At 37.7% G+C, this 25,387-nt stretch overlaps 1 protein-coding gene across 2 annotated transcripts in view; it reads left to right on the top strand.

Annotated features, from left to right (window-relative positions):
* The window catches only part of Arih1 (ariadne RBR E3 ubiquitin protein ligase 1), a 102,607-nt gene extending 84,143 nt beyond the window's left edge, over positions 1-18,464 (top strand). The window contains exons 11-14 of one of the 2 annotated variants that reach the window (XM_085689151.2): positions 3,160-3,217; positions 11,491-11,637; positions 13,484-13,596; positions 15,147-18,464. In XM_085689151.2, coding sequence (XP_085545277.1) covers positions 3,160-3,217; positions 11,491-11,637; positions 13,484-13,596; positions 15,147-15,231 — 403 coding nt within the window. In that variant the 3' untranslated portion in view covers positions 15,232-18,464. Of the gene's footprint in view, positions 1-3,159; positions 3,218-11,490; positions 11,752-13,483; positions 13,597-15,146 lie in introns of both variants that reach the window. The other variant, XM_085689150.2, reaches the window with a different exon arrangement.
* Positions 18,465-25,387: the final 6,923 nt, after the last annotated feature.

Below are 25,387 nucleotides of genomic sequence, written 5' to 3'. Positions count from 1 at the left end.
GATGTTGTGAGGGTAGAAGTGTCATGGATAGATGAAAAGGGCTTGTATTATGTAGTTTACACCTTGTCGAATAATTCCAGCACTATTGATGACTGGATGGGAGGGGAAGTGTAGGTTCAAATTACGATAAAGAGATCGGAACTTTAGGCATTTGCTTTTGTTTAATGGGGACTTGTAGTTACAGTGATTGGAGGATTGGTGATAGGGATTATTTCTGGAGCTAATTCCAAGATAGTAACTGATTTGTTAATGGGGAATAAAGAAAATATGCCATTGTCAGAGCTGAAGACAGAGAGTTAGTCTCTCTCTCTCTCTCTCTCTCTCTCTCTCTCTCTCTCTCTCTCTCTCTCTGTCTGTCTGTCTGTCTCTCAAGACAGGGTTTTTCTGTGTAGCATAGGCTATCCTGGAACTTGCTTTGTTGACCAGGCTGGCCTGGAATTCTCAGAGATCTACCTGCCTCTGCCTCCCCAGTGCTGGGATTAAAGTTGTGTGTTGCTGCTGCTGCATGCATGTATGTACACACACGCGCACGTGCAAACAGATTTTCTGCATTTTAGGATAGCAAACTGTAGGGTTCCCAGAAACTAAAATAAGGTCACTGTATGCTTTTCTATGCCAGCCTAGCGTGGGGGGGGGGTATGGAAAAGATTTTTTTCAAGACCTGTGAGTTTGATGACATCGCTGATCATGACTCAGATTTTAAATAAGTTATACAAAGCAAGAGAATTACCATAGACTGAATGATGACCTGATCGAAAGGGCCATGCCTATATACTAGTTGACCTTTTATTTATCCCCCCTTTTCTATGTATTCTTAAAATGCCTTTGATTTGTAAAAACGGTATTCCAAGTAGCACAATCAGTTATTTGAGTTATAAATATAGGTAGACACTAAATATTTGCTTTGCCAGCCTTAATATCTTCAATAGTTTTGGATAGGAAAAATCTGTGTTAAGATAGTGCTTTAAATTCCTTTTTAAAAAACACTGCAAGGAGTGAATATGGTGGCACACACCTTTTAATTCCAGCAGTCAATAGGCAGATGGATCTCTAAATGATGGTCTAGCCTGGTCTGCATAAATAGTTCCAGACAAGCCTGAGTTTCATAGAAAGACCATGTCTCAAATACTAACCACAACTTGTTATGTTTAAGAGATAAGAAAAAAATAGTTTATGAAGAGAAATCAAAGGCAGTCATCATTCAATTAAATTAAGCAAACTAGTACATCAAGTAAAAATATTGAATGATTAGGTAAAAATTAACATTAAATCTTCCTATTTCAGATCAATTATCTGTTACTTTTAGACCAATTGTGGAAAATAGGCAATAGGCTAGTATCAAAGATTAAGCAATTAAAAGTATAACTTAAAATTTCTGAGATTTGTGATTTAATCCTATACCTAAAAACTGTATTTAAACCATATTTCTATCAAATATTTCATTTGGAACAGAAATTTGTAGACTATTGAGTAAAAATAGGCAAGGGTATTTGGGAAATGATTGGCCATTTCTTGAAATAAACATAGTAGATTCACATTTTCCTTAAGGGAATGTCCTTAAAAACTTTATGAAATATTCCCCTACTTCCTTCTGCTTTCTGGTATATTTTTGTAAGAGATCATCTTATCTCCAAAACCATCCAACAAAATCAAAGAAAGGTATTGAACACACAAATATCACCACACAAACATATACATAGACAAGCACTTCTCTTAAAACCTCTTTCTGATACATAGTTTGGTGAAATCAAAGATAGTGTTTATTCGTATGTTATGTGTGCATACAATACACAGATACCATTACAGTTCTGAAGGGATGAAAATAAAGCTCAGTGGCAGAGCATTGGCTTAGCGCGCAAGAGACTTTAGATCGAATTTTTAACACCATGTGCTCATACACATATTCAAAAAACAATTCTGAAAAGGTTGGTAAGTCTGTACAACTCAATTTTAGATTCTTTTTTTTTTTTTTAATCAAACGTGTATGAGTGTGTGAATCTCTTTCTGTCACACAAATCATCTTTCAACATCTGCTCACAAGAGGCCTGAAGAGGGCATTAAATAACTTGGAATTGGAGTTCCAGAAGGTTTTGAACTGCCCACTGTGTATGCTGGGAATCAAACCTGGTCCTGTAGCAAGTATTCTTAGCCATTGAGTTATCTCTTGAGCCCCATGCATTTCACATTTAACATTTAAATTCAAGTTTTTCTTTGGGATAAAGGGAGAGATGGGGTTTTGGAAATCTATTCCTTTAGCTACTTCCTGCTAACTGAACTACTTTTATGTATTTATTCCGAATCTCCCGTTGAAAGTCTATTGCAAGTGGACTTTACATAAATAAATAGCCACAATCAGGATGTAGTCTCTCATAAAAGATATGTAGTAGCCAGGTGTGGTAGCATGTAACCTTAATCCCAACACTTGGGGACCAGTGCCAGACAAATCTCTGAGTTTTAGGTTAGTTTGGTCTATATAACAGGTCTCAAGCTAACCAGAACTAGTGAGACCCTGTGTAAACAACAACATAAACAGATACATAGTAACAAGGACAAAGGAAGTGCCCATCATTTCCACTTTGAGCTAATTTCTCTGGATATGTTTCTTCCTTCCCTTTTTTATGTATCGTTCAGTTTTCAGTGACAGTTAATAAATCATAGTGTTGTATCTAAGTACATAGCACAGCATCTCTTAAAGAGTAACTTGCTAATTGTTGGTTCTCTGGTTTATAAAAGGAGAGATACAGTGAGTAACAGGTGGCTTAGGAGATAGCATTATCTCTTCAGAAACAGTTTAAAGGTCAGACTATAAGTAGTAATCATGAATTCTGTATTCCAGTGTTTTCTGGTGGTTGTAGCTTAGTTGGTTTGGGATGAGTTATCCAAAAGATGAAGAATTTCCTATTACATAATGGAGAATTGTTCTAGTACTTTAGACACCCAGAATATTAGGTGTTCGATTATATACAACCCTCCCAGTGTTGCTTTATTTAGTCTTGTGATTTTTCCACTGTATCACTGTGTGTGTTGACATCTCAGTTTATCTGTTGTGAAAAAGAATGCTAGTTCTAGATAATCACTTGGTACAAGTTAAAGTGCTACATCCTGTTCCTTTTATAGTTGATTTATGGCTTTCTGAAACTCTCTTAATTTTTTTTTAAGGTACAACTGTAACCGCTACAATGAGGATGATGCAAAGGCAGCAAGAGATGCCCAAGAGGTGAGTTGCAGCCGTGGCAGGACAGCCGTGGCTAAGAATGCCTGATTCACATTTTTTCTGGGTTAACTTTATAGAAGCATTCAGAAAGGGACTCTTTTACAGTACTTATTAGGAACATTTATTTTTGTTTTCTGAGACAGGCTCTGTAGCCGAGATTGGCATCAAACATATGATCCTTCTGCTTCTGCTTCTTCCTGATGGCTGATTATAGGCATGTGCATTGTGCTCACTCAGTCTTTTTTGTTTTGTAATTGGTTTGTGAATTTTGAGCCAAGCTCTTGCTTTGTCCCTAGACTTCCTAATCTTAGTTCCCCAAGTCTGAAATTACAGGGATATGCCAATCCTCCTCCTCTATAAGGACAGTCTTGTTTGTTTCCTTTCTTCACTTGAGCTAGTTATGTTGGATGTTTTAAGGTTCTGGTGGTGACCTTAAATGATTGCCTTCACCTCTGCATTCTGCTCATTCAGTAAGGAGAATAAGAGACCAGCAGTTGTTGAGTGAACTGCTGCTATTCTGTATAGAGCACACAGTGTGTCACTTAGTTTTACTTTTCACCTCATTATTTGTGCAATTCTGATAGGTCAGGTGATTTTGAAACAGACTCCCTCAGGAGTCTCTATGCTTTTAGGAAAGGATTCAGACAATATGTTTGTATTTCTATTTTTTTTATCTCATCATTTTATAATAATTGTAGAACCATTGAATTTTTCTTTAGTCATTTTTGTTGTTATTGGTTGTTTTGATTTTTCTAGACAGGGTTCCTCTCTGTTAGAGTTCTGATAGTTCTGGAGTTAACTTTGTAGACTAGGCTGGCCTTGAGCTCACTGAGATCTTTCTGCCTGTCTATGCCTCCAAGTGATGGATTAAAGACATATACCACCACCACCCAGCTAAATCTTTTGTTCTTTCTTTCTTTTTTTAAATAGATTTATTTATTTTTATGTGCATTGGTGTTTGGCCAGCACGCAGTCTGTGTGAGGCTTTCAGATCTCTTGGAACTAGAGTTACAGACAGTTGTAAGCTACCATGTAGTTGCTGGGAATTGAATCCCAGATACTCTGGAAGAGCAGTCATTGTTCTTAATGTCTGAGTCATCTCTCCAATCCTTTATTTATTCAGTCATTCTTTTTTGAAATTCCTAAAGAAAAAAATGCGTTTTAGCTGGATGGTGGTGGCACATGGCTTTAATTCCAGCCTCTGAGTTTGAGGCCATCCTGTTTTACAGAACAAGTTCCATGACAGCCAAGCTACACAAAAAGACCCTGTCTGCAAACAAAAATGCTTTTTAAATGGTATTCCAAGCTGGATACAACCCAAAACATGGATTACATATGTTTGTTATTGTTCGTTTTTAAAGGCAATTTTTTGCCTGTAATCCCAACACTCTGGAGGCTTAGAGGATCACAATTTTGAGGCTAGCCTTTAACTACATAGCAAATTTGAAACCAGCAAGACTCTGTTCACTCAACACACACAGACCTCAATCATTTCTAATTAAAGGAAAAAATGTCCTCCCCCAATACATATTACTATATACTCCCATATTGGCAGAAGTAAAGATACTGTCTTTTGCTATAAGTAAAATAATAAACGTTTCACAGATATATATGAAAGGTCTCCCAAAAGGTCCTTTAGGAGGTTGTAGTTTAGGTGGTTTGTGTTCTGAGTCTTTTGGTTTTTCAAGACATGGTTTCTCTGCCTCCTGAGTGCTGAGATTAAAACATGTGCCAGCACAGTACAGCAAGGCATGTTTATTTTAACCTTCTAGCTCATTCTGGGTTCAAAGTACTAGAATTACATGCATATTATTTTAGTCCTTTTAAAGAACGGAAAAATTCTCACAAATTAATAGGGCTGGCTTAAGTATATTCACTACAGTATTTGAATATGTGAATGTAGAACCACTTGCAAATACCTTATTTCTATATAGCTGTAAAACCAAATCAAATCACAAGTCAATGAAATTTGTCTGCATTCATTCAATTTTATAGGGACTGAAATAATTTACCACTGTGTCTTGTTTATGTGGTGCGAGTGATGGATTCCAAGGATTCATATATTGAAGGACATTCTACCAGCTGAGCTACATCTCCTGTACTAAGTTGTGGTTGTTGTTATTGTCATCATTTTAATACTTAAAAAGGCATAGTGGCACACACTTTTTTATTCCCAGCAGAAGTAGGTGAGAGGATTTCTGTGAGTTCAAAGACAGCCTGGACTACATAACATGTTCCAGGACAACCAGAACTGCTCAGAGAGACTCTTACTCAAAACCATCATATTTTGTGGTCTGCTAATACCTGACTATTTGGTACCTCTACTTTACTTCATTTAGTGGTCCTCGTCTTAGTAAGGGTTACTCTTACTGTGATGAAACGCCATGACCAAAAGCAACTTGAGTGGAAAGGGTTTATTTTATTCTTACTTCAAATAACAGTTCAAAAGCAGTGAGAACAGAAACTCAAACAGGGCAGAAAACTGAGACAGGAGCTGATGTAGAGGCCATAGAGGGTGCTGCTTACTGGCTTGCTCCCCATGGCTTACTCAGCCTGTTTCATTATAGGATCCAGGACTCAGGACCAACAGCCCAGGGATGGTACCACCCACAGTGACCTGGGCCCTCCTCCGTTGATTACTAATTAAGAAAACCCCTATAGGCTTGCCTATACCCCATCTTATGGAGACATTTTCTCAGTTGAGGCTCCCTCCTCTCTAATGACTCTAGCTTGTGTCAAGTTGACCTAAAATTAGTCAGTACAGTTACTTTTTCTCAGTCTGATTTATAGATTATTAGTGGCAGTCATGATTTCTCTAGCTTCCTGTTTGAACATGACTCTACTGCTTAGTTCACTTTTATGACTTAATAGAAATCAAGATTGTTTAAAATCTTTTTGAAGAACAGTACCATACCTTTTCTAATATATTTTTAGATTTTGATAATTCCATTGAATAAAAAGAAAAGCTTTTTCCTCATGTAAGGCACTGTTTTATTCCTAGTTATTATGAATTCTGAATGACTAGTAGACCAGTTAGATCTAGCTAGAGATCATATTTAGCACGGTCTTTGTTTTTGAAGACCCCAACATCTCAGTAAAATCCCTTTCTAAGTTCTCTGGGGGGTGGGGTGGAGGTGGGATATTGTGCATAGTTTTTATTTTAGGGATCTATAGATTTTTGTACTTTACAAGTTAGTCCATTCTAGAATCTTACATTTCTGTAGGGACAGTGAAAGATTTCATATCGCTGTCATTTATTTGATGGGATATACCATTGCATGCTTATTTAACCTTTTGATTTTTCCTTATGTTCTCCATTATCATGTGCTAACCTGATGTCTCTTGGGTTATTGTAGCCTTCAGAACTATTAGAAATTTGGTACATAGTCCAGAAAGATCCTTGGTGATACTTTGAGTGCTTTGTGTTGTAGAAAAGTTTATATACTCTGTTGTGCTGACAGTGGTAAAATTTGAATCTTCTTCTGTCTTTGGAAGTCAGAATACCTTTTCTGTGGAAGATGAAATAAAGCCATACCCGACTGCACAGGTGTGTAACCCAGCTACTCAAAGGATGAAGCAGGAACATTATGAATATAGGACCTGTCTGAGCTACGAGACCTCTCTGAGAAATTTAGTGAGAGTCTATTTCAGAGAGGTGTGTGTATTGGGGGAATCATGGAAATGGCTCAGTCTTTAAAACAAGACTTAACAGAAAGCATGAACTCAAATTTAGGTCTCCAGCATCCACATGGCAACTGCCTGCGATCCCAGCATTAAGGAGGCAGAAACAGGACTTCTGTAACTAGCTGCCCAGCAAGATTAGTCAGAAACCACAAGGTCCATGTTCAGTGAGAATACATGCCTCAATGAATTGTGATCCAGAAAGACAACCTATATGAGCTTTGACTCTAGACATGTACAAATTCTGTACACACATATGAAGGGGTTGGGGAAGAGGGAGCCATTGAGATAGCTCACTGAGTAAAAATGTTTGCTGTACAAATCTGATAAACTTGCATTTGATTCCCTGAATCCACAGTGTGGAAAGAGAATTGATTCCTGAAAGTTAACTCTGACTTCCTACTTACATATGTATGCACATGTGCAAGCACACACACACTCAAAACGGGGGATGATGTAAAAGGAAAGAAAAGGAGGTGAGAGGGGTTGAATCTCAGTGGTAGAGTTTGCCCAGCATGGGCAAGGCTTTGATTCCCAGCACTGAGGTTTGGATCAATACCTGCTGACTGTAATCTCCACGATGATTACTCAAGTTTATTTCTCTCCTTACTGCTAAGGAAGTCATAGGCCTTAACAGATGAATGTGATTGTGTTCCAAATAGCTTTACTTAGAAAAAAACAGTTGGTAGCTACACTTGACTGGCCTGCCAGTTTTCTAGTTTTGGTTATTTTGGGAACTCCTTTTCAAATTGTGAATTGATTTTTCATTTGAATCTTGGCATTTATTATCAAGCTTTTCTTATTTGCATTAAAATTTTTCTTCTTTGATTTTTGAGGGTTTTATTTGTAGACTCCCCCACCACCACCACCATCACTGTCTGGCCTGGTCACTGTATAGATCAGGCTGGCCTGGAACTCAGAGATCCATTTGCTTCCTCATCCTGAGTACTGGGATTAAAGGCATGTAGTACTACACCCAGCTTCATGAGTTTTAATGAGAAATAGTTTTCAGAATCATAAAGTATATGAAATCAAGTCCTCTCACCTCATATGTGGTAATGCGATAAATTGGATGTTCTGTTAGGTTTTGTGAATTTGACAAATTTGCAAATAGTAGTACTTACTGGAAAGTTAACATGACAGGCAGGTTAGTTACTAAATAGTATATTTGCACTTTGGCATTATTTTTTTTTTTTCTCATAAGTGTTGGTTCAGCACCTACCTCACTCTTAAAATAATATGGCTTTGCCAGGCATGGTTGATACATGATGCAAATATAGCTCTCATGAGGTAGGAAGTAGAAAGAGAAACATCTTAATTTCCATACCAGCCTAACCTGTTTCCTGACCCTCGGGCGGGGTGTGTGTGTGTGTGTCAAACTTTGTTTCATTTGACTTTTTTGTGATGCTTCAGTGTTGTGTATGATATTGGAACGTGTGATTGAGTAGTCCTGAGGTTCAAAGTTTATTTATTTAAGAAGAAGATCAACTGTAGATTCTTCGCTAAATATTTATATTTTCCTCTCGAGACAGGGTTGGAGCTTTCGAGCCTGTCCTGGGACTTGATCTGTAAACCAGGCTGGCCTCAATAGCAAAGAAATCTGCCTGCCTTTGCCTACCGAGTGCTGCACAATATTTACATTTCTATATACTTGGTGTAGGGTAAAAAGGCCAGCCAAGGAAAACCAACCAATCCCTGAGCACTCTGACTGTGAACCCAGAGCTAGTGAAGGAAACACACCCAGGATCTGAAACCTGAGCCAGTGAAAGAAACACTTTATCCCAGACCCAAAGAAACATACTCTGACTCTGAAGCCAGTGCCAAAGAAACATACTTTGTCTCTAAAACCAGAGCCAGTGGGGGGGGGGGGGGATGTCCTGTCCCTAAAATTAACCAAAGACTCAAAAAGGACCAGTGAAAGAAACAGTTTGACTCTGAAAGCAGATTAGCCAATCTCTGAGCAGAAAAACTTCTTCCTGGGAAAACTCCGCCCCTAAAAAGGCCCATATAAGCCCCTCTGCCTGTTCAGCTGTTGGCCATTATTTACTACCCTGGCAAAGGTAGCCATTCTCCTGGGCTGCTCCTTCCCAAATAAATCTCAAAAGAATACTGGGTGAAGATCTTCACTTGGTGTATCATAGAAGGTACCCGAGTGTCTGTTATTTCTAGACTTTAAAGCGTGGAGAGAAAAATATAATTATATGTATATGTGTGGTAAAATCACACTTAAATTTAACTAATCATTGTCTATATATCAGGCACTAGTGATATTAAGTATATTGCTTTAAAATCGTCCAACACTTCTAGAGACGTTCAAAACAATGAAAGAGACTTTATGTCAGTTGTTTTTGTAAGACAGTAATAATGCCAAATGTATTTGAAGTACAAAATTATGTTATTAATACTTCTTTGTGTATTATCAAGTAATAGGCTTTACTGAGTGCCATTACTGTATGTAGATGTATTGGGAGTGTGTTTGAAATTAAACCCAGTGACTGTTGTCAAACAAGCGTGGGCTTTAGGCTTTACCCCAAACTATATCTGTAGTGCTCTAGCCCTCACTGTTAGATTGTTATTGTATGTATGTATATATATTTGGTTGGTTGAGAGATGGGGTAGTGGAGGCACAGAGAGACAGAGATTCGCTCTATAGCCATGGCTGGTCTTAATTTATGCTAACCATGCTTTTCTCAGTTTTGGCAATTCCATGTTTCTGTCTGCTGAGTGCAGCTGGTATTACAGGTGTGCACCTCCATGCACAACCTCTTTAGAAATATAGCTTATTTGAATCAACTATTGTTCAGATGATTCCAATTCTATCAAATTTCCTTCTGTTTTCATATTTTTAGGCAGGATCTCATGTTGTAAATTATTAAAATTTTAAATTTATTTTGTGTGTGTGTACATGTACATACACATGCATATACATGCATGCTCACAGAGGACAGTTGTCAGGATGTTCTTTTCTTCCTGCCACCTCATGAGAGCTGAGGATTAAATTCAGGATGTCAGACCTGTGCACAAGTACACTAGCCATCTTGCTTGCTCAGATTTACTTTATAGTTAGTTGCAATCTTGCCTATAAATTGAATTTGACTGCTAACTTTATTTTCTCTTTACATTATCCTTCTCTTGCTTCCTTTTAAAAAATTGCCATTTGTTTGTTGAAGAAACTCGGCCATTTTCTCCTGCTGCTTTTCCAGCCCTAAAGATTTTACTGCTTGTTAATAATAAATGAATCCCTGGCATCATTTATTAACCTTTTTGGTCTCTCTTCTACTACTACTACAACTTTTTTAAAGACAGGGTCTCACTGTATCGCTCTGCCCAGTACTCTCTGTGTAGATCAATTTGCCTTCTTAGCCTAAAAATTTAAGCAAATTCAGGCTCAGCAAAAAGAGCTTTGAACTTCTTTTTTTGTGGAGTGGGGGTTTGAGACAGGGTTTCTCAAAGACTGGGTTGTCAGTAAATTTGTTTAGCTTGCACACAACACACCAGCCACCAGCAACAAACAGCTGCTTCTTGTTTTCTATCTCATTGCTTCCTCTGTAGAGTGCTATCCACGAGAACTATTTTTGTATTGCTAAAAATACTCTTCATCAACATTGTTTAATTTGTTTTCCACTAATTGTAGAACAGACATTTTAATGTTGAGTTAAAAATAGACAAATATGTGACTCATGGCTGCTGTATAAAAGCCATAGTAAGGCATTCAGAGCAGTAGTATCAAAGGTAACTATAGATAGCTTTATCCTTGATTTTAAATTAAGAATAATTCTAGATTACTGTTTTATCAGCAAATACATGAAATTTCAATTGGCAATTGTAGTCAATAATAATAATTCTTGTGGATATGATGTTTACTATGTGTATAAGGTTGATGGATGTTTAACTATAGATAATTATTTTGTCACCTTGGTCACCTATTGTTTTTTATGGATAGATATTTGACATTAACTTTTATTTTTGAATACAAAGTGTATTATTGACAGGCTGGTCCTCCAGCTCCCATCCTGTTCCCCCAGTATCATTATTTTACTCTCTACTCCTCTGAGTTCAATGGTTTTAGATTCTTTGTATAAGTCAATATTGTGTAGTATATGTATTTCTATATAGGCTTAGTACATTGTCTTCCGTGGCTAGCCATTTGTTGCACATGACCACCTGAGCAGCATTCCATTTACTATGTATGCCCCCATTTCTTTGTCCATTCATTTCTAATAAATGAACTGATTCCATGGCTTGATTATTACAAATAATAAACGGAGAAATGCAGGCATACTCAAAATAATTATTTCAGGATTTTTTTGTTGTTGTTATTTTATACCCAAATGTGGTAATAGTGAATCTTATGATGGTTCTGCTTCAGTTTTTTAAGGGCCTTCTGTGTATTTTCTGTAGTGATTCTACTAACTTATATTCATACAGTTTCCTTCACTCCACTTACTTGCCAACTCTTGGTATCTTTGCCCTTTTGAGTGACAAGCTGTTTTAATGTGTGAGGTGCTATCACATTGTTGCTTAATTATACACCAGCTTTTGTACCTGATATGTATGTCATAATTACAAGATATTTATTTTTCTTACTGGGTCAGCGATCTAGGGCAGCCCTGCAGAGGTACCTGTTCTACTGTAATCGCTATATGAACCACATGCAGAGTCTACGCTTTGAGCATAAGCTGTATGCTCAGGTGAAGCAGAAGATGGAGGAGATGCAGCAGCACAACATGTCCTGGATTGAGGTGCAGTTCCTGAAGAAAGCAGTCGATGTCCTCTGCCAGTGTCGTGCCACACTTATGTACACTTATGTCTTCGCTTTCTACCTCAAAAAGAATAACCAGTCCATTATCTTTGAGGTAGGATTAGTTCCTGGACAGGGGGAAAGGCCACTTTTTTCATAAACCTTTTCTATTTAAAAAATGTAGGCTAAAAAAAAAAAGTGTCCTTACTAGAAAGATATGAGAAACTTTTTTGTTATCTTAAACTGCATCAGATTTAAGTAGTTTAGCCAGCTAGTTAACTGTGCTAGCACTATAGTCAACCCTCAATTTGAATGTTTACTTTTATCATGGATTAGTGCTGTACACTTGCCACAGATTATTTCCCCTCTTATCTCATCCTTCTCCCCCTGGTGGTTTTTCTTTTCTTCCTTTTTTTTTTCTTTTCTGGAGTTTTTATTTGTTTTGTCTTGTCTTATTTTTTGAGACAGAAGGGCTTAGCTCTGTAGTATAGACTCAAACTCAAAGAGATTTCCTTGCTTCCCGAACACTGGGAGGCACACCAAGCTTGTGCATCAATTTTACAGCAACTTTATTGCTAAAACCCCCCTTTTTAGCCATCACGTCAACACTAAAGGTAACTACCATGTTAACTTCTAATAATAAGGCTAATTTTCTGCTTGTTAAGAACTTTTGATATGCCGAGCATTGCTGATGCACACCTTTAATCCCAGCACTTGGGAGGCAGAAGCAGGTGGATCTCATTGATTTTTCGAGGCCAGTCTGGTCTACAAAGCGAGTTCCAGGATAGCCAGGACTATCACCCAGAGAAACCTTGTCTTGAAAAACAAAACACAAGAAATCCAAACAAAAGAACTTTAGATGTGCCAAGTGCTGAATAAACAATTTATATGAATTGTGTCACTTAAGCCTCATAATATCCTAAAATGGTAAGTATTCTACTCTCATCTAAAATAGAGAATAGCAGGGGTTGATGGTTCATGCCTGTAATCCCAGCATTCAAGAAGCAGAGGGAGGCACATCTCTGAGTTGAAAGCAAGCCTGGTTATAGTCTACCCAAAACTACATAGTGAGACCCTGTCTCAAAAATAAAAGGCAGCAACAGCAAAAAGTGATGCATAGAATACTGATCTTGCTTATGATATAAAATAGATTTATTCACCTGGATATGATGACACATGCTTTTAATCTCAGAACTCCAGAGGCAGGCAGATCTCCATTGGTTTGAGGCCAGTTTGATTTACATAGAGAATTCTGTGCCAGCCAGGGTTACATTCACAGTAAAAGACATGGTCTTTTAAAACAATAACAATAACAAAAGACTATATATTTAAAGTTATGAAAATGGCTGCAGTGCAACTAAATATGGGCAACAATAGGTTTTTTTTTAAGTTTTAATTTTTTAGTTTTCAAAAAGAGCAGCTCTCAGGTCTAAAACATTATAAAGACTTTCACATTGTCCTCAATATTATTCTAGAGGTTAATGGTTGAATCTCTTATTTTTTCTAACATTTTTTAAATTGTTCTGGGCTAGAAAATTATTACAGGTGAAAGCCACAAAGAGCTTTACTAGTTAAAAAATGACTATCTGTGCTGGGCGTTGATGCTTCACACCTTAATCCCAGCACTTGGGAGACAGAAGCAGGTGGAACTCTTGAGATCAAGGCCAGCCTGCTCTACAAAGCTAGTTCCAAAGACAGCTAGGGCTGTTACAAAGAATCTCTGTCTCAAAAATCCCCCCCCCCCCCGATTATCAGTGTTGGAGTAAGTGTATAGTTCTCAAACTAGCTAAACTTGGTTATATTTTAGCTTGATTTTGAAGCCAGAATTTATGTTCTTTTTCTTTCAGAATAATCAAGCAGATCTAGAAAATGCCACAGAGGTGCTTTCGGGCTACCTCGAACGAGATATTTCCCAAGATTCTCTGCAAGATATAAAGCAGAAAGTCCAAGATAAGTACAGGTGAGAATTTTATACCTGGTGAGTAAAATATTCTGCCAGTGGTGAGAGTTTGTATGGTTGACCTTGCTTGTGCTTCTGTGTGTCCCAGATCCCTTCTGTCATTTGGGCAAAAAGTTGCAGAGAGTATACTGATCAAGAATAGAGGAGAAACCTAGCCATCTATTCCAATGGCTCATTCGTTTGCAGTTGAAATCCCTACACCATAGAGAAGAAAGACTTTAAAAGGAATAAGTAGCCATTAGCAATGAGGGGGTGATTATAGGGTGTTGGTTGTATCCAGGGACTTTTGTGGGTCATGCTTCTTTACAAGTGAATTATGCATTCTTTTTAGAGTTTTTGTTAGCTTTTATCTTTAGGAGAAATTTAGCTCAGGGGTAAATGGCAGTTCAGAATTGGATGATTCCTCAACATAAAGCCTTCTTTCAGTGTTTTTTTTTCTTCTTATGCTTGTATCTCTTTTTAAAAATGAGTTTTTTTTTTAAAATTTATATATATTTGTGTGTGGATATGTGCATGTGTTTGGATAGTCAAAGAGGCCAGAAGAGGGTGTCATATCACCTCGTGCTAGAGTTACAGGCAGTTGTGAGCCACCATATTGCGGGTTCTGGGAACTGAACGTGGATCCTCTGGAAAAGCAAGAAATGCTCTTTACCATTAAGCCATCTCATCATCCCCTGATATCTTTTTAATAGTACTAACGGAACTGGAAATTTGGAAGGCCTGGAGATTTAATCTCAATATCTTCACTTCCATTTGCTAACTGTAATTATTACATTGTGTGTGTGTGTGTGTGTTTTAAGATTTATTTATTATGTATACAATGATCCACCTGCATGTGTCCCTGCAGACAGAAGTTGGCACCAGGTCTTATTACCAGTGGTTGTGAGCCACATATGGTTGCTGGGAATTGAACTCAGGACCTCTGGAAAAGCAGTCACTGAACCATCTCTCCAGCCCCTTACATTGTGTTTTTAGAGTTAATCAGGACTTTATAGATGGCCCATGAAATTAAGCTTTTGGTGGGGGAGGTTAGTTTTTGAGAAAGGGATTCTCTGTATAAAACTTCTGACTGTCCTGGAACTTCTTTTGTAGACCAGGCTGGCCTTGAACTCAGTACAGATGTAGCTATCACAGACCAGCTGAAATTCTTTAGAATTTATACAACTATGGGTTTTAATCATTGTTTCTAGGCTCAGTCACATCTTCTAAAACATGAGAGTTCTAAAATAATTTCCTGAACTGGAAATCTGAGTTTGAAAAAAATAATCTTGGGCTGGAAGAATAGATGAGTGGTAGAGTGTTTGTTTAGCATGCACAGGGTTCTGGGTTTGATTTCCACCAGTGAAAGAAACAAATAACAGTCCTTAGAACAGTTAGAAGTAGTTTGATATGTCTGTACAGATAAGTCATAGTAATAGCAGGTGCTTATTTCAAAGTCTGGGCAAACTATAGGAGTGCTTTTTAAAAGTGGGTAAAATGCCTCTTTTTTTCATTATCAGAGGCTGGATGACAAGTTGTTTTGTTTTGTTTTGTTTTCTCTTTGATTACAGATACTGTGAGAGTCGACGAAGGGTTTTGTTACAGCATGTGCATGAAGGCTATGAAAAAGATCTGTGGGAGTACATTGAGGACTGAGAATGGCCCTGCATAAAATGAACTCTGAAAACTTTACCATCTAGAGTGCTCATGCAATTAAAACAAAACAAACACAAACACAAACAAGTAGGCACTAAGCCTATTCTGACACCGCTGGTCTGTAGTACCAGAATTCTGTTTTGTTAACGGAAAGTTTAAGTAAATTATATTGTAATAAAAAAGGTAGATAAACCATTGTACAACAGTATTCTAGGCCGCCAACAAAGTGTGAAAGACACACAAAAAGCCCTCCAACTTTAACTTGTAACGTAGCTTCATTCTCAAAGCTGACTTCCTTTTTCTTTTTCCTGATTGTAGTACAGTTAAAATTTCAGATAGCTCCTTGACACTGCTTTTCATGTCCAAATCAGCCATTTTGTTGTACTTTGGTAAAGGACCTCTTCCCCTTCCTCCCTGCACATAATACCACACACAGTTGGACTCACTTTCTCTCATACCCTAAGGTCATGAGTGAATAATGATTATTAGCTACTTGTAAAGGAAATTCTTGGGAGGGGGAACGGGGTAGGCAGCAAGAGGATTAAGCAAAAAACACAAAAACTTTGTATATGACTTTTAAAACAAGAGGACAACACAGTATTTTTCAAAATTGTATATAGCGCATATGCATGGATAAAGCAAGCGTGGCACGTGTTTGCATAATGTTTAATTACAAAAATATTTATTCTTTAAAAAGCTTCAAGATTATGTCTATTTGCTGTGCATTTTCTTTCAGTTGGCTTTATCTTTCTAGGGTTGGGGTTGGGATAAGGGTATGTTTGTTAAGCACCTCTGCAAGACCTAACTAGAGTGCTTCAGTTTCCCTTTCCTGAGGTCAGTTTGCCCTTTCTGGTTTGGTTCTGCCTTTTGCTGGCCATGGGCCTCATGCCTTGAATTCCCAGCTTCTAGACATAGAACAAGGAAGTCAAGTCCTGAGCAAATGCCGTGGCCTGTTAAAGACTACAAGTGGTTTTGTTGCTTCAGTTCATGAACGATCCTAACCCAACTTATAACTTCCTGTGTGGCCTTGATGCCTCTATCCCAGCCCCTGTGCCCATGTAATGCACAGGGCTGTAGGCTTCCTAGGCCTCCCATCACGTCTGGAGGAAACATTTCAAAATTTCTTTTCCTGTTTTATTTTTCCTGAATTGCTGCTTTGAGCCTTTTAAATTTTTAGTTATGGCTCGTTTTCATCCCTTCTTTATTTTAGGGTGTTGAATACAATGTTTTCACTTTAAGTATAAATAAATAGCCATTCACTTAGTTTGAGATTGTGAATTTTAAATGGTGGATATTGAAATTGCTTGTGTGTGTTACGGTGGGTTCAGTTTGAAGGCAAACACCACTGGAACATTGATACTCCCATCCAGTGCATTTGAGTAGGAATCACTGAGTTTGCTTCTTTTCTATTGTCAGCATATAGGAGAATTAATAATGCATTTTAGCTGTGATGTCCATTTTTATGAAATTTCTACTAAAAGCTATGTTAAAAGTAAAGGATGGTGGTGGTTTTATTAACTATATACCTGTTTAGGCCATTCTGCCTGTGGTATTTTTCAACAGGTCAGCATCCCTAAGACTGTCAGTTTTATATTTGAGTGCAGAGTGAACTAGGCAACTAGATCAAGAGGTGTAACTATTAAATGCCAGTTTTGGCTGAGGACCTCTTTGTCTTCCTTTAACTGTCTTGTGCCTAGGGAGTGTTTACCATTTGTGAGGCAGCTGTGTCTGTTCTTGCATTGTACATCTTATTACTCCATTGGGAAGTAGGTTCACTTTCCTCTGGCTTTTTGCCTAAGTTAGGCTTTGCTGAATCACCCTACTTTTCCTTTTAGAAAGGTTGTTACATGAGATGTACTTGCAACTGTTCTTTTCCCATCAAAAATCAGTGAATGTTTGCTGAGTATATTATGCTGCTTTCTTAAACTACTTGTCGCTTTAGGATCAACTTTACTTATCTTTTTTCTTCCCTTTCCTTGTCACCTCAGGTGCAAATCTGAACTCATGTCTGCTTTTCCATTTTCTCTTTGCCCTCTCTTTTTCCCCATTATCCATCTGACTTTATTTTAAATAATTGCATCAATCTTAAAAAATAAACATTTATCAAAACCAACGAGACTTCAAGGAAAGTTCAAAGTAAGTTCCTTTTCCTGGTGACTTTGAAAAGCAACCAGAATTGTCACGTAGATATATGTGGTCCCTTAAACTGCTTTGTGTATGTAGTGTTTTAAAACAGTTAACTTTGCAGTATCTAGGTCTGAGTGTCATAAGTCCTCTTTACACCCTGCCCTTGCAACAAGTATCCAAAAGAGTGTATGCACCTTATAGTCTCAGTCCCCGCCCACGGAGGGATAGTGCAGTTGGTGACACTTTCTAGTCCCAGTGCTCACATGGGACCTGAGGGTATTGCACTCATAATTTGTGTGGATCAAGGTGAATTGGCCTTTCTGCTACATCCAAGCTTTTAACAACCGTCTCCATATCTAAGAGTTTCCAGAATTTAACTGCTTTTGTTAGTAGCTTCAGTGCCCCCAACTGGGATAGGCAAGCCATATTGTTAGACAGCTTCTCTATTTGACCTACCTAAGTCTCTCAGAGGGCTCTACTTAAAGTAAGCACCAGGGTCTCCTTGTGTTTTTGAGGTCAGTTACATTGTAGGTGCATGCTTCATTTGAACAATTCATTGAGCAGCAGGTGAACTTTCAATGATTTCTAATAAAATTTTGATCCAAAGCTCAGGAGACATAAAATTGTGGTAAATGGAGTAGCATATAACATCACCAGACTCTAAATTCTTTGTAATTTGCTGCAACCCAGATTGTATATGTTTTATGTGTGTTTAAATAAATATATTAAAGACACACGTGTATACATACATACCAGTAGATCCAAGACTGACTGACTTGGTTTGATATGGTTGAATCTGCAGTGTAATGTGTGGTTCACCTGTGATTAGGAGTTGAAACTTAGAACAAGAGAGTTAAAGGATTTAATGTAACATTATTTTAGTCACATATCCCGATATAGAGCACTTGGGGGATGGGATGGGGTGGGTTGGTGAGACAATCAGATCGATAAATTGATTAAATGCTCCTAACCCTGTAATTTTGTGCATAGAGCACCTTGTGCTGTGGAAATAACTGTTCTTAGATTTTCATTGTAACTGGACTGTTCAGGTTGCCCAGAGGGAAAGAACATTCCTAATTCTAATAAAATAAACGTTTATTTTGTTATTCCATTAGTTACTTATGTTTATTTTTATAGTTGAAAACAGATGACTTAGGTGGATAACAGCCACCTGTATAATGTGCCTTATTCACTGTTCCTATTTAATATAAACTGTCAAGTATTGGTTCAGGTCCTAGGTAGGGAACTGTGAATGAGTCCATCCCCAACACTTAATTTGGCTAATGAAACTTTCAGAAGTAGTTCTGAAAGCTTTCTGACTTCCAAATTGCAAACACTGAATTTAGATTGTTGTGTTTTAATAGTGATACACATTTAGATGCTCAGATTCTGGAATGCCAGGTTTATATTTATATATGATGAGATATTTAAAACATTATTCTCAGCCTCAAAAGTACTTCACCTTAATTTCATATAGAAGCTGATGGTCCCTATAAAGCAGACTCAAAGCTGAAGATGCTTCTGGATATTGTTAATGTTAGATACTGTAAGTCCAGACTTCAGGACAGTTGGGTCTTATCCTGTCTATAGTCTTAACACTCTCACTTTCTCTAAAACAAGTGGAATAAAGATTGCTGTTTTCACGGAAGTGGAAAATAATAAGATTAAATAACTTGCCTAAAGTTTCACAATTCTATCTAGGACCAGAGCAGTGTTCAACTACCTCTGTCTGTACCATTTTCTTATTCTGGTCTCAGAATGATGTAATATCCAGGACCAGAGTGACTTTTAATGCTGTGCTTCTAAACCATACTTCGACATTAATAATGCATGGCAGTGCTCCTTTTAGAGGGTTACTGTTTCATACACCATTGTAGTCCTGATTTCCTGTAGTAACAAGTGGTGACTAGAAAAGAGCCCTTCCCCACCGGTAGATTTGACAGCCAATCCCCATATATCATATTTGAAGTCATAGTTCCCAGTGGCAGCCAGACCACATTTGATAGTTGAGAATAGCGTAGTGTAACTATTTATAGGATATTTGCAGTTGACCTTGAATATGGATAGCCTGCTGGGACTTAGTAAAGGTTTCTTTTATACATGACAACTGAAAATGGAGAGAGTAGCTGCTAATGTTTTCTTTTTGATTCTTTTAAAGACAAGATCTTAGCCAGGAAGTGGTGGCGCACACCTTTAATCCCAGCACTCTGGAGGCAGAGGCTGGCAGATCTCTGTGAATTCGTGGTCAGCCTGGTCTACAGAGTGAGTTCCAGGACAGCTAGGGAAACCCTGTCTCAAAACAAACAAACTAAAAACCTTATATAGCCCAGGTGAGTCTTGAACTGCTGATCATCCTGCCTCTGTCTCTCAAGTGCTAGAATGACAGGCAGGTACCACCTGCAACTGAAGAGTCAAGAATTTTTGAATTTTGGGTATTTTTGTTTGGTTTTTCAGGTGTGGTGGTGTTTGCTTTCCTGTTTTTGTTTGTTTGTTTTGTATTGCCACAGTCTCAGCACTATAGCCCAAGCTGACCTCCAATTTAAAACTTTTCTTTCTGCCTCCTGGGTACTGAGATTACAGGTGTGTACTATCGTACCCTATCACTTTGGGATTTTTTGGTTTGTTTGTTTTCAAATGGGAAATCTTGGCTCCTTCAGAAATGAAAAATGTGGACTGTTAAGATTTCTTTTTCCATTTTTCTTTGAGGAAGTTAGTATATATTTTAAAGAATGTACATTTTTTTTTCAAGTTAAACTAGCCCACCTAATATCCTAGAAGCCTCAATTGAAAGTCAATTCTAAGAATAAAACTGACATTTTCTCGTTGTGTGTGTGTGTGTGTCTGAGAGAGAGAGAGAGAAGGGGGGGAGAGGAGAGAGAGAGGAGAGGAGAGGAGAGGAAGAGAGACCTACTAATCTTTCTCATGCATTTAATGAGAGGAGTAACACTGCTTTCTTGGGCAAAATTTTTCAGCTGTTATTGGTTGGGACCATGGGTGGTTTTCACTGTAGTTGCCAAGTTATAAAACAGTCTTCACTTTGGTACTTAGCATCTCTGACAATGCATCCATCCATGGGGGATTCAGGGATCTCACTCACATGTATACTAAATGAGGTAAATAGGGTACATTACTCCCACTAGAGCTGGATTCTAATAATACTGTCAGAAGTTCATAGTATCCATACTTGTCTAGTTCCACATATATTCTTTTATGTTGGTTTTTTAAAATTAGGAATATTGTGGGGATCAAAATTAATGGTAAAATAAATTCTTTTATAAAACAAATCATAAGAAATATTTAACTTCAGTCTTACTTAACACCATGATGAAGGCCACATACAAGAGAAAGTGTTTAATTGGTTAGAGTTCATGATGGCTGAGAGTTCACCTCTTGATCCTCAAGTAGGAGGCAGAGGAAGTACACTGGGAATGATGAAATGAAATTTTTGAACTGGAATAGCCTGCCCTGAGTGATACTACTCCTCTAAGGCACATGTCTCCTAATCCTTCCCAAACAGTTCCCACCCACTGGGGACCAAGTATTGAAATAATGAGCCTATGTGAATCATTATCTAAATCACGTTACCTTTCCCATTTCAGTGACAGTGGATAGTCATCCCCATTAACCAGGGGTAGATTAAATTGCTTCAATACAGCGTTGGGCACTGGAGGTTCAACAGAACCACTGAAAGGTTCTGTCAATCTGTATGAAACTATTAACCAAGGTTGTTCATGTAACCCAGCCAGTTACCACGTGGAGTCACATCTGGCCACTTGACACTATTCAGATAGCCTTAGCAAAGTACCTGCTGGGCCTTAAAGATTTCTAATATTAGGTTTTTCTAGGAACTCAGTGGCAAATTTTTTGTTGAAAACGTAAGATAAATTCAGCAATTTCTCATATTTAGGAGCCACCCTATTTTAATGAGTTAAGTAGTAATAGGACCTTATATTTTCAGACCCTTCAAAGATTGCCAATCCTGACATGATGACATTGGCTCTACATGCATAAAGTAACATTTCCTGAGGACTACTTTGTGCCTTAACTAGCACCTATAAAGTGTTCCTCGCTGACTACACCTGTGTGTGAGTTGGCTCATTAACGTTGCAAGCTCCTTACAGTCTGCCAGAAAAGGCAAAAAGTCAAGATTTCTGTATACAGAATAAAACAGTGCTGTGCACATCGGTAGGTTTTTAAGTCTTATGCCATGGAGATCCAGCTCTGGAGGCATTGGTTTAGACAGGGATTCAGGAATTTGTATCTTAAAACTTTAAGGGACCCTACCTATCAACAGATGAATACTATAGCTTGCTGCTGCTACTGTTGGTACCATTCCTTGGGGTGTAATATGAAATAATGCCTTGCCCTTACAGATGACCTTGTGGGCTTACCTGGGTAGCAGACATTCTAATGAGATGCTCCAAAGTTGTCAAGTACATTCTCACTCAGATCATTTATAACTTCATTTCTGCTATTCCTGGTATGAATGATGTTTGCTTATTAATAAATTCCTATCACATATCCTGGCTTGTGGTTCATTTCTACCTGTATAAGACAAATAGAATTTTCTAATAGAAAAATATGACCTAAATTTTCACATGATTTGGAAAAGATATACTTTCAATATTTTACTTAGTGTGAGGCAGGATTTTGCTATACTTACATATAGGTTCAGACTGGCCTCTTAAGTTGCAACCCTCTTGGTGCTGGGATTTTAGATGTGTGCCACTATGCCCTGTCTAGGGAGTGATTTGGAACACTGTAAAGATCATGACAGTAAACACCAGAGAATATGCCTCGAGAAGGGTGGTAATACTGTTCTCTATGCCTTCTCCCTCCCAAAATTTGTTATTTTGACTAGCTTGCAATAAAGCCAACCAAGAACTCCATGATGTATTATAAAAATCAAATGAGTAATGTCAGTGCCTCACAGTGACCAAATGTTGGCATACTAACTCATGGGATCAGATGGCTGGTTCCAGGAAACTGCTTCGTAGATTGCAAATGCTGTTTATTTAGAGGACACTGAGTTTGTCTTTAAGATAAGTTTTATAATCTAGGGCCTTGCCCTAAACAGACGAGAACCCACAAATCACACTGAAGAAAACAGAATTGGAAACACATGCTCCTGGAATAGGACTTCCATATCCATCATGTGTTTAACTGGTTGTACTGTGCATATCTATGTTTAGTTGGATATTTTAAGAACTGTGTACACGTGTAATAACGCAAAAATGATGCAGGAGAATACTATTAAGCTCTCTTTAAAGTCATATTTGAGGCCCCTTCCCAGTGCTCTCTTGCTGGCTTTAGTCACTCAAGATCAGTCCTGAACTTCATATAAAAGAACTTCATATAAATGGGTCATATGTACTTGAGTAGCTCATTTATAATGCTTTAAAGACTCTTCAAATTAATGTGTTAGATCTTTCTATGTAGTACATATTATACATAATACCAGTTTCTCAAATTTCCTACCAATAACTTGTTTCCTACCAGGGGCAACATGAGTTTTTAATTTTTTTTAAAGTCATCATGTGTATGGGTGTTTTGCCTGAATATAGGTCTCTTATCTTTGGAAGGCTCTGTATCCCCTAGAACTAGAGTTATAGATGGCTGTAAGCCTCCATGTGGTTAAAGAGCCAGTGCTCTTAACCAAAGAGCCATCTCTGCAGCCTGTACTATGATGTTTTTAGATACATGCTTTCTTTTCTCCTGGTTAAATATCTAGTAGTAAAACATTGCTGGGTCACATGGTTACCTTATATTTAAGTTAATAAACTGTCCTGTACAAAGGGTGTGGCATTTTGTATGCCTGTGAGTGATGTATGCAATCTCTAGTTTCTCCATATCTAAACATTTCCTGTTGTCAGTGGTTTTTGAGACAAGTGTGTAGCTCAGGCTGGACTTGAATTTAAGATGCTCCTACCTCAGCCTCCATGCATGCAACACCATGCAACACCACATCTAGCTCTATCACTGTTTATTTTTTATACTAGCTATCTTAGCGGGTAGGAAATTAATTTTAATTTATGTTATTTTCCTTTGGTGATGTATACTCCATTTTCAAGGTCGGAATGTAGCTGTGTTGAGTGTTTGCCTAGCCTGTATGAAATACCTAGGATCTGGGATGGAAGTTAAGAGAATTATTATTTTACATTATTGGGCATTAAACCTGCCCCTGTGCATGGTAGACCAACTTTTTATTTTATTTTATTTATTTTGACACAGGGTCTTGTTATTTTGCCCAGCTGGCTTCAAATCAGCCCCTGCTGTTTCTGAGACTGAAGCCTCTGTGCTATGGTGTCCATCTTGTAATTTTATATTTTGACTTTTGTACATTTTGTGATTTATGATTTTCTGAGTTCAATGTCATAATTGAACTCATAATTCAGCATGTTTTCTGCTGGAAATTTAACGATGATTCATCTCAAATTAATTGTTTAAACTTTTATGGTGCTTTACATTTAGGTGATCCAAAGCTCGAAGTCGATTTCTGTTCAGAGAACCACATTTTATTTCAACATGGACATTCAGTCCAGCAGCTTATTTAAAGGGTTTCTATCTCCCATTAGCTCTAGATTGGCATTTAGGTTGAAACTCAGGTTGAAAATCTTGATAGGTTGCATTAAAATCAGGTCAATTTAGGAAGAATATTTTATTGGAGATGAGTTCAACTCCGTCTATGAGCATGGTATATATTTGCCATTTATGTTTTTGTTTACTTTTTTCTGCTTGTGTTTTGAGGTAGTGTGTCAAGTAGTCCATGTTGGCCTTGAATTTACTATATGTAACTAGAAATGACTCTGAATACCTCAAGTACTGGGGTTGCAGGCATGTGTGCCATGCTTAGCTATTTAGGGTTTCCTAATTTTTTTCCCTAGTAGTGTTTTGTAGTTTCCCTTAGTTTTTTGCTCTTGGGTATTTGAAAATAATACATACATACATACATACACACACACACACACACACACACACACACACACACTCCATTTAGGTTTTTTTTGCTTTGTTTTGTTTTTAGACAGGATCTCATGCTTGTAGCACAAGCTGTCCTTGAACTCAGATTTTCCTGCCTCACCCACTTGAGTACTATTGTTATAAATGTAGGTGACCATGCCAGGCTGATTTTTATTTTAAAAATACTAATTTTTAAATGCCATTTTTAGTTTTGCTGTTATAAAGAAATAAAACTGATCTTACATATTGATCTTGAAGCCATTTACTAAACCTATTAGTTCTAGAAATAGCTCAGTGGGTTGCAAATATGCAACATCATTTCTGCAAATGATGTTTTTACTTTTTTTCATATTTTTATTTTGCCTGTGTGGGTGCATTCATGCCACAATACATGTGTGGAGATCAGAGAACAATGTTATTTTCTTCCACCTTGTTGAGGCAGTGACTGTTGTTTCTGATGCTGACTGCCTTACTCCATGTTAGATAACCCACCACTTCTAACTTTTTATAAGGGAATTGAACTCAGGTTGTCAGGTTTGTTGCAGCAGTAGTTTTTGTCTTCTGGACAATCTCCATGTTCCCCCTTTGGATTGTGCCCTTCCATCCTTGTGTAAAATCTAGTACAGTGCTAGAAAAATGTCACAGTGACTTTCTGGTTCTGGTCCCAGAATTGGAGATAAGGATTTTTTTTTATTTTTTTATTTCATGTTTTGTTTTTTGAAGACGGGTTTTCTCTGTAGCTTTGGAGCCTGTTGTGGAACTACCTCTTGTAGACTAGGCAGGCCTTGAACTCAGAGATCTGTCTGCCTCTGCCTCCAGAGTGCTGGGATTAAAGATGTGTCCCACCATCCAGCATAGAGATATTTTATTGGATTTTTATTAAGTGTGATTTAGTGGTAAGTTTTTTGTTGTCGTTTTGTTATTTTATTTTTCAAGATAGTGTTTCTCTGTATAACAGCCATAGCTGTTCTTGAACTAGCTTTCTACAAAGGCTGACCTCAAATGCAGAGATTCGCCTGCCTCTGCCTCTTAAGTACTGGGATTAAAGTTGTGTGCCACCACTGCCCCA

This window comes from Myodes glareolus, chromosome 4 (assembly GCF_982192425.1).
Source record: "Myodes glareolus chromosome 4, mMyoGla1.1, whole genome shotgun sequence".
NCBI classification, from domain to species: Eukaryota; Metazoa; Chordata; class Mammalia; order Rodentia; family Cricetidae; genus Myodes; species Myodes glareolus.
Note: the sequence above shows the minus strand (reverse complement) of the source record. Positions and strands in the feature narration are given on the sequence as shown.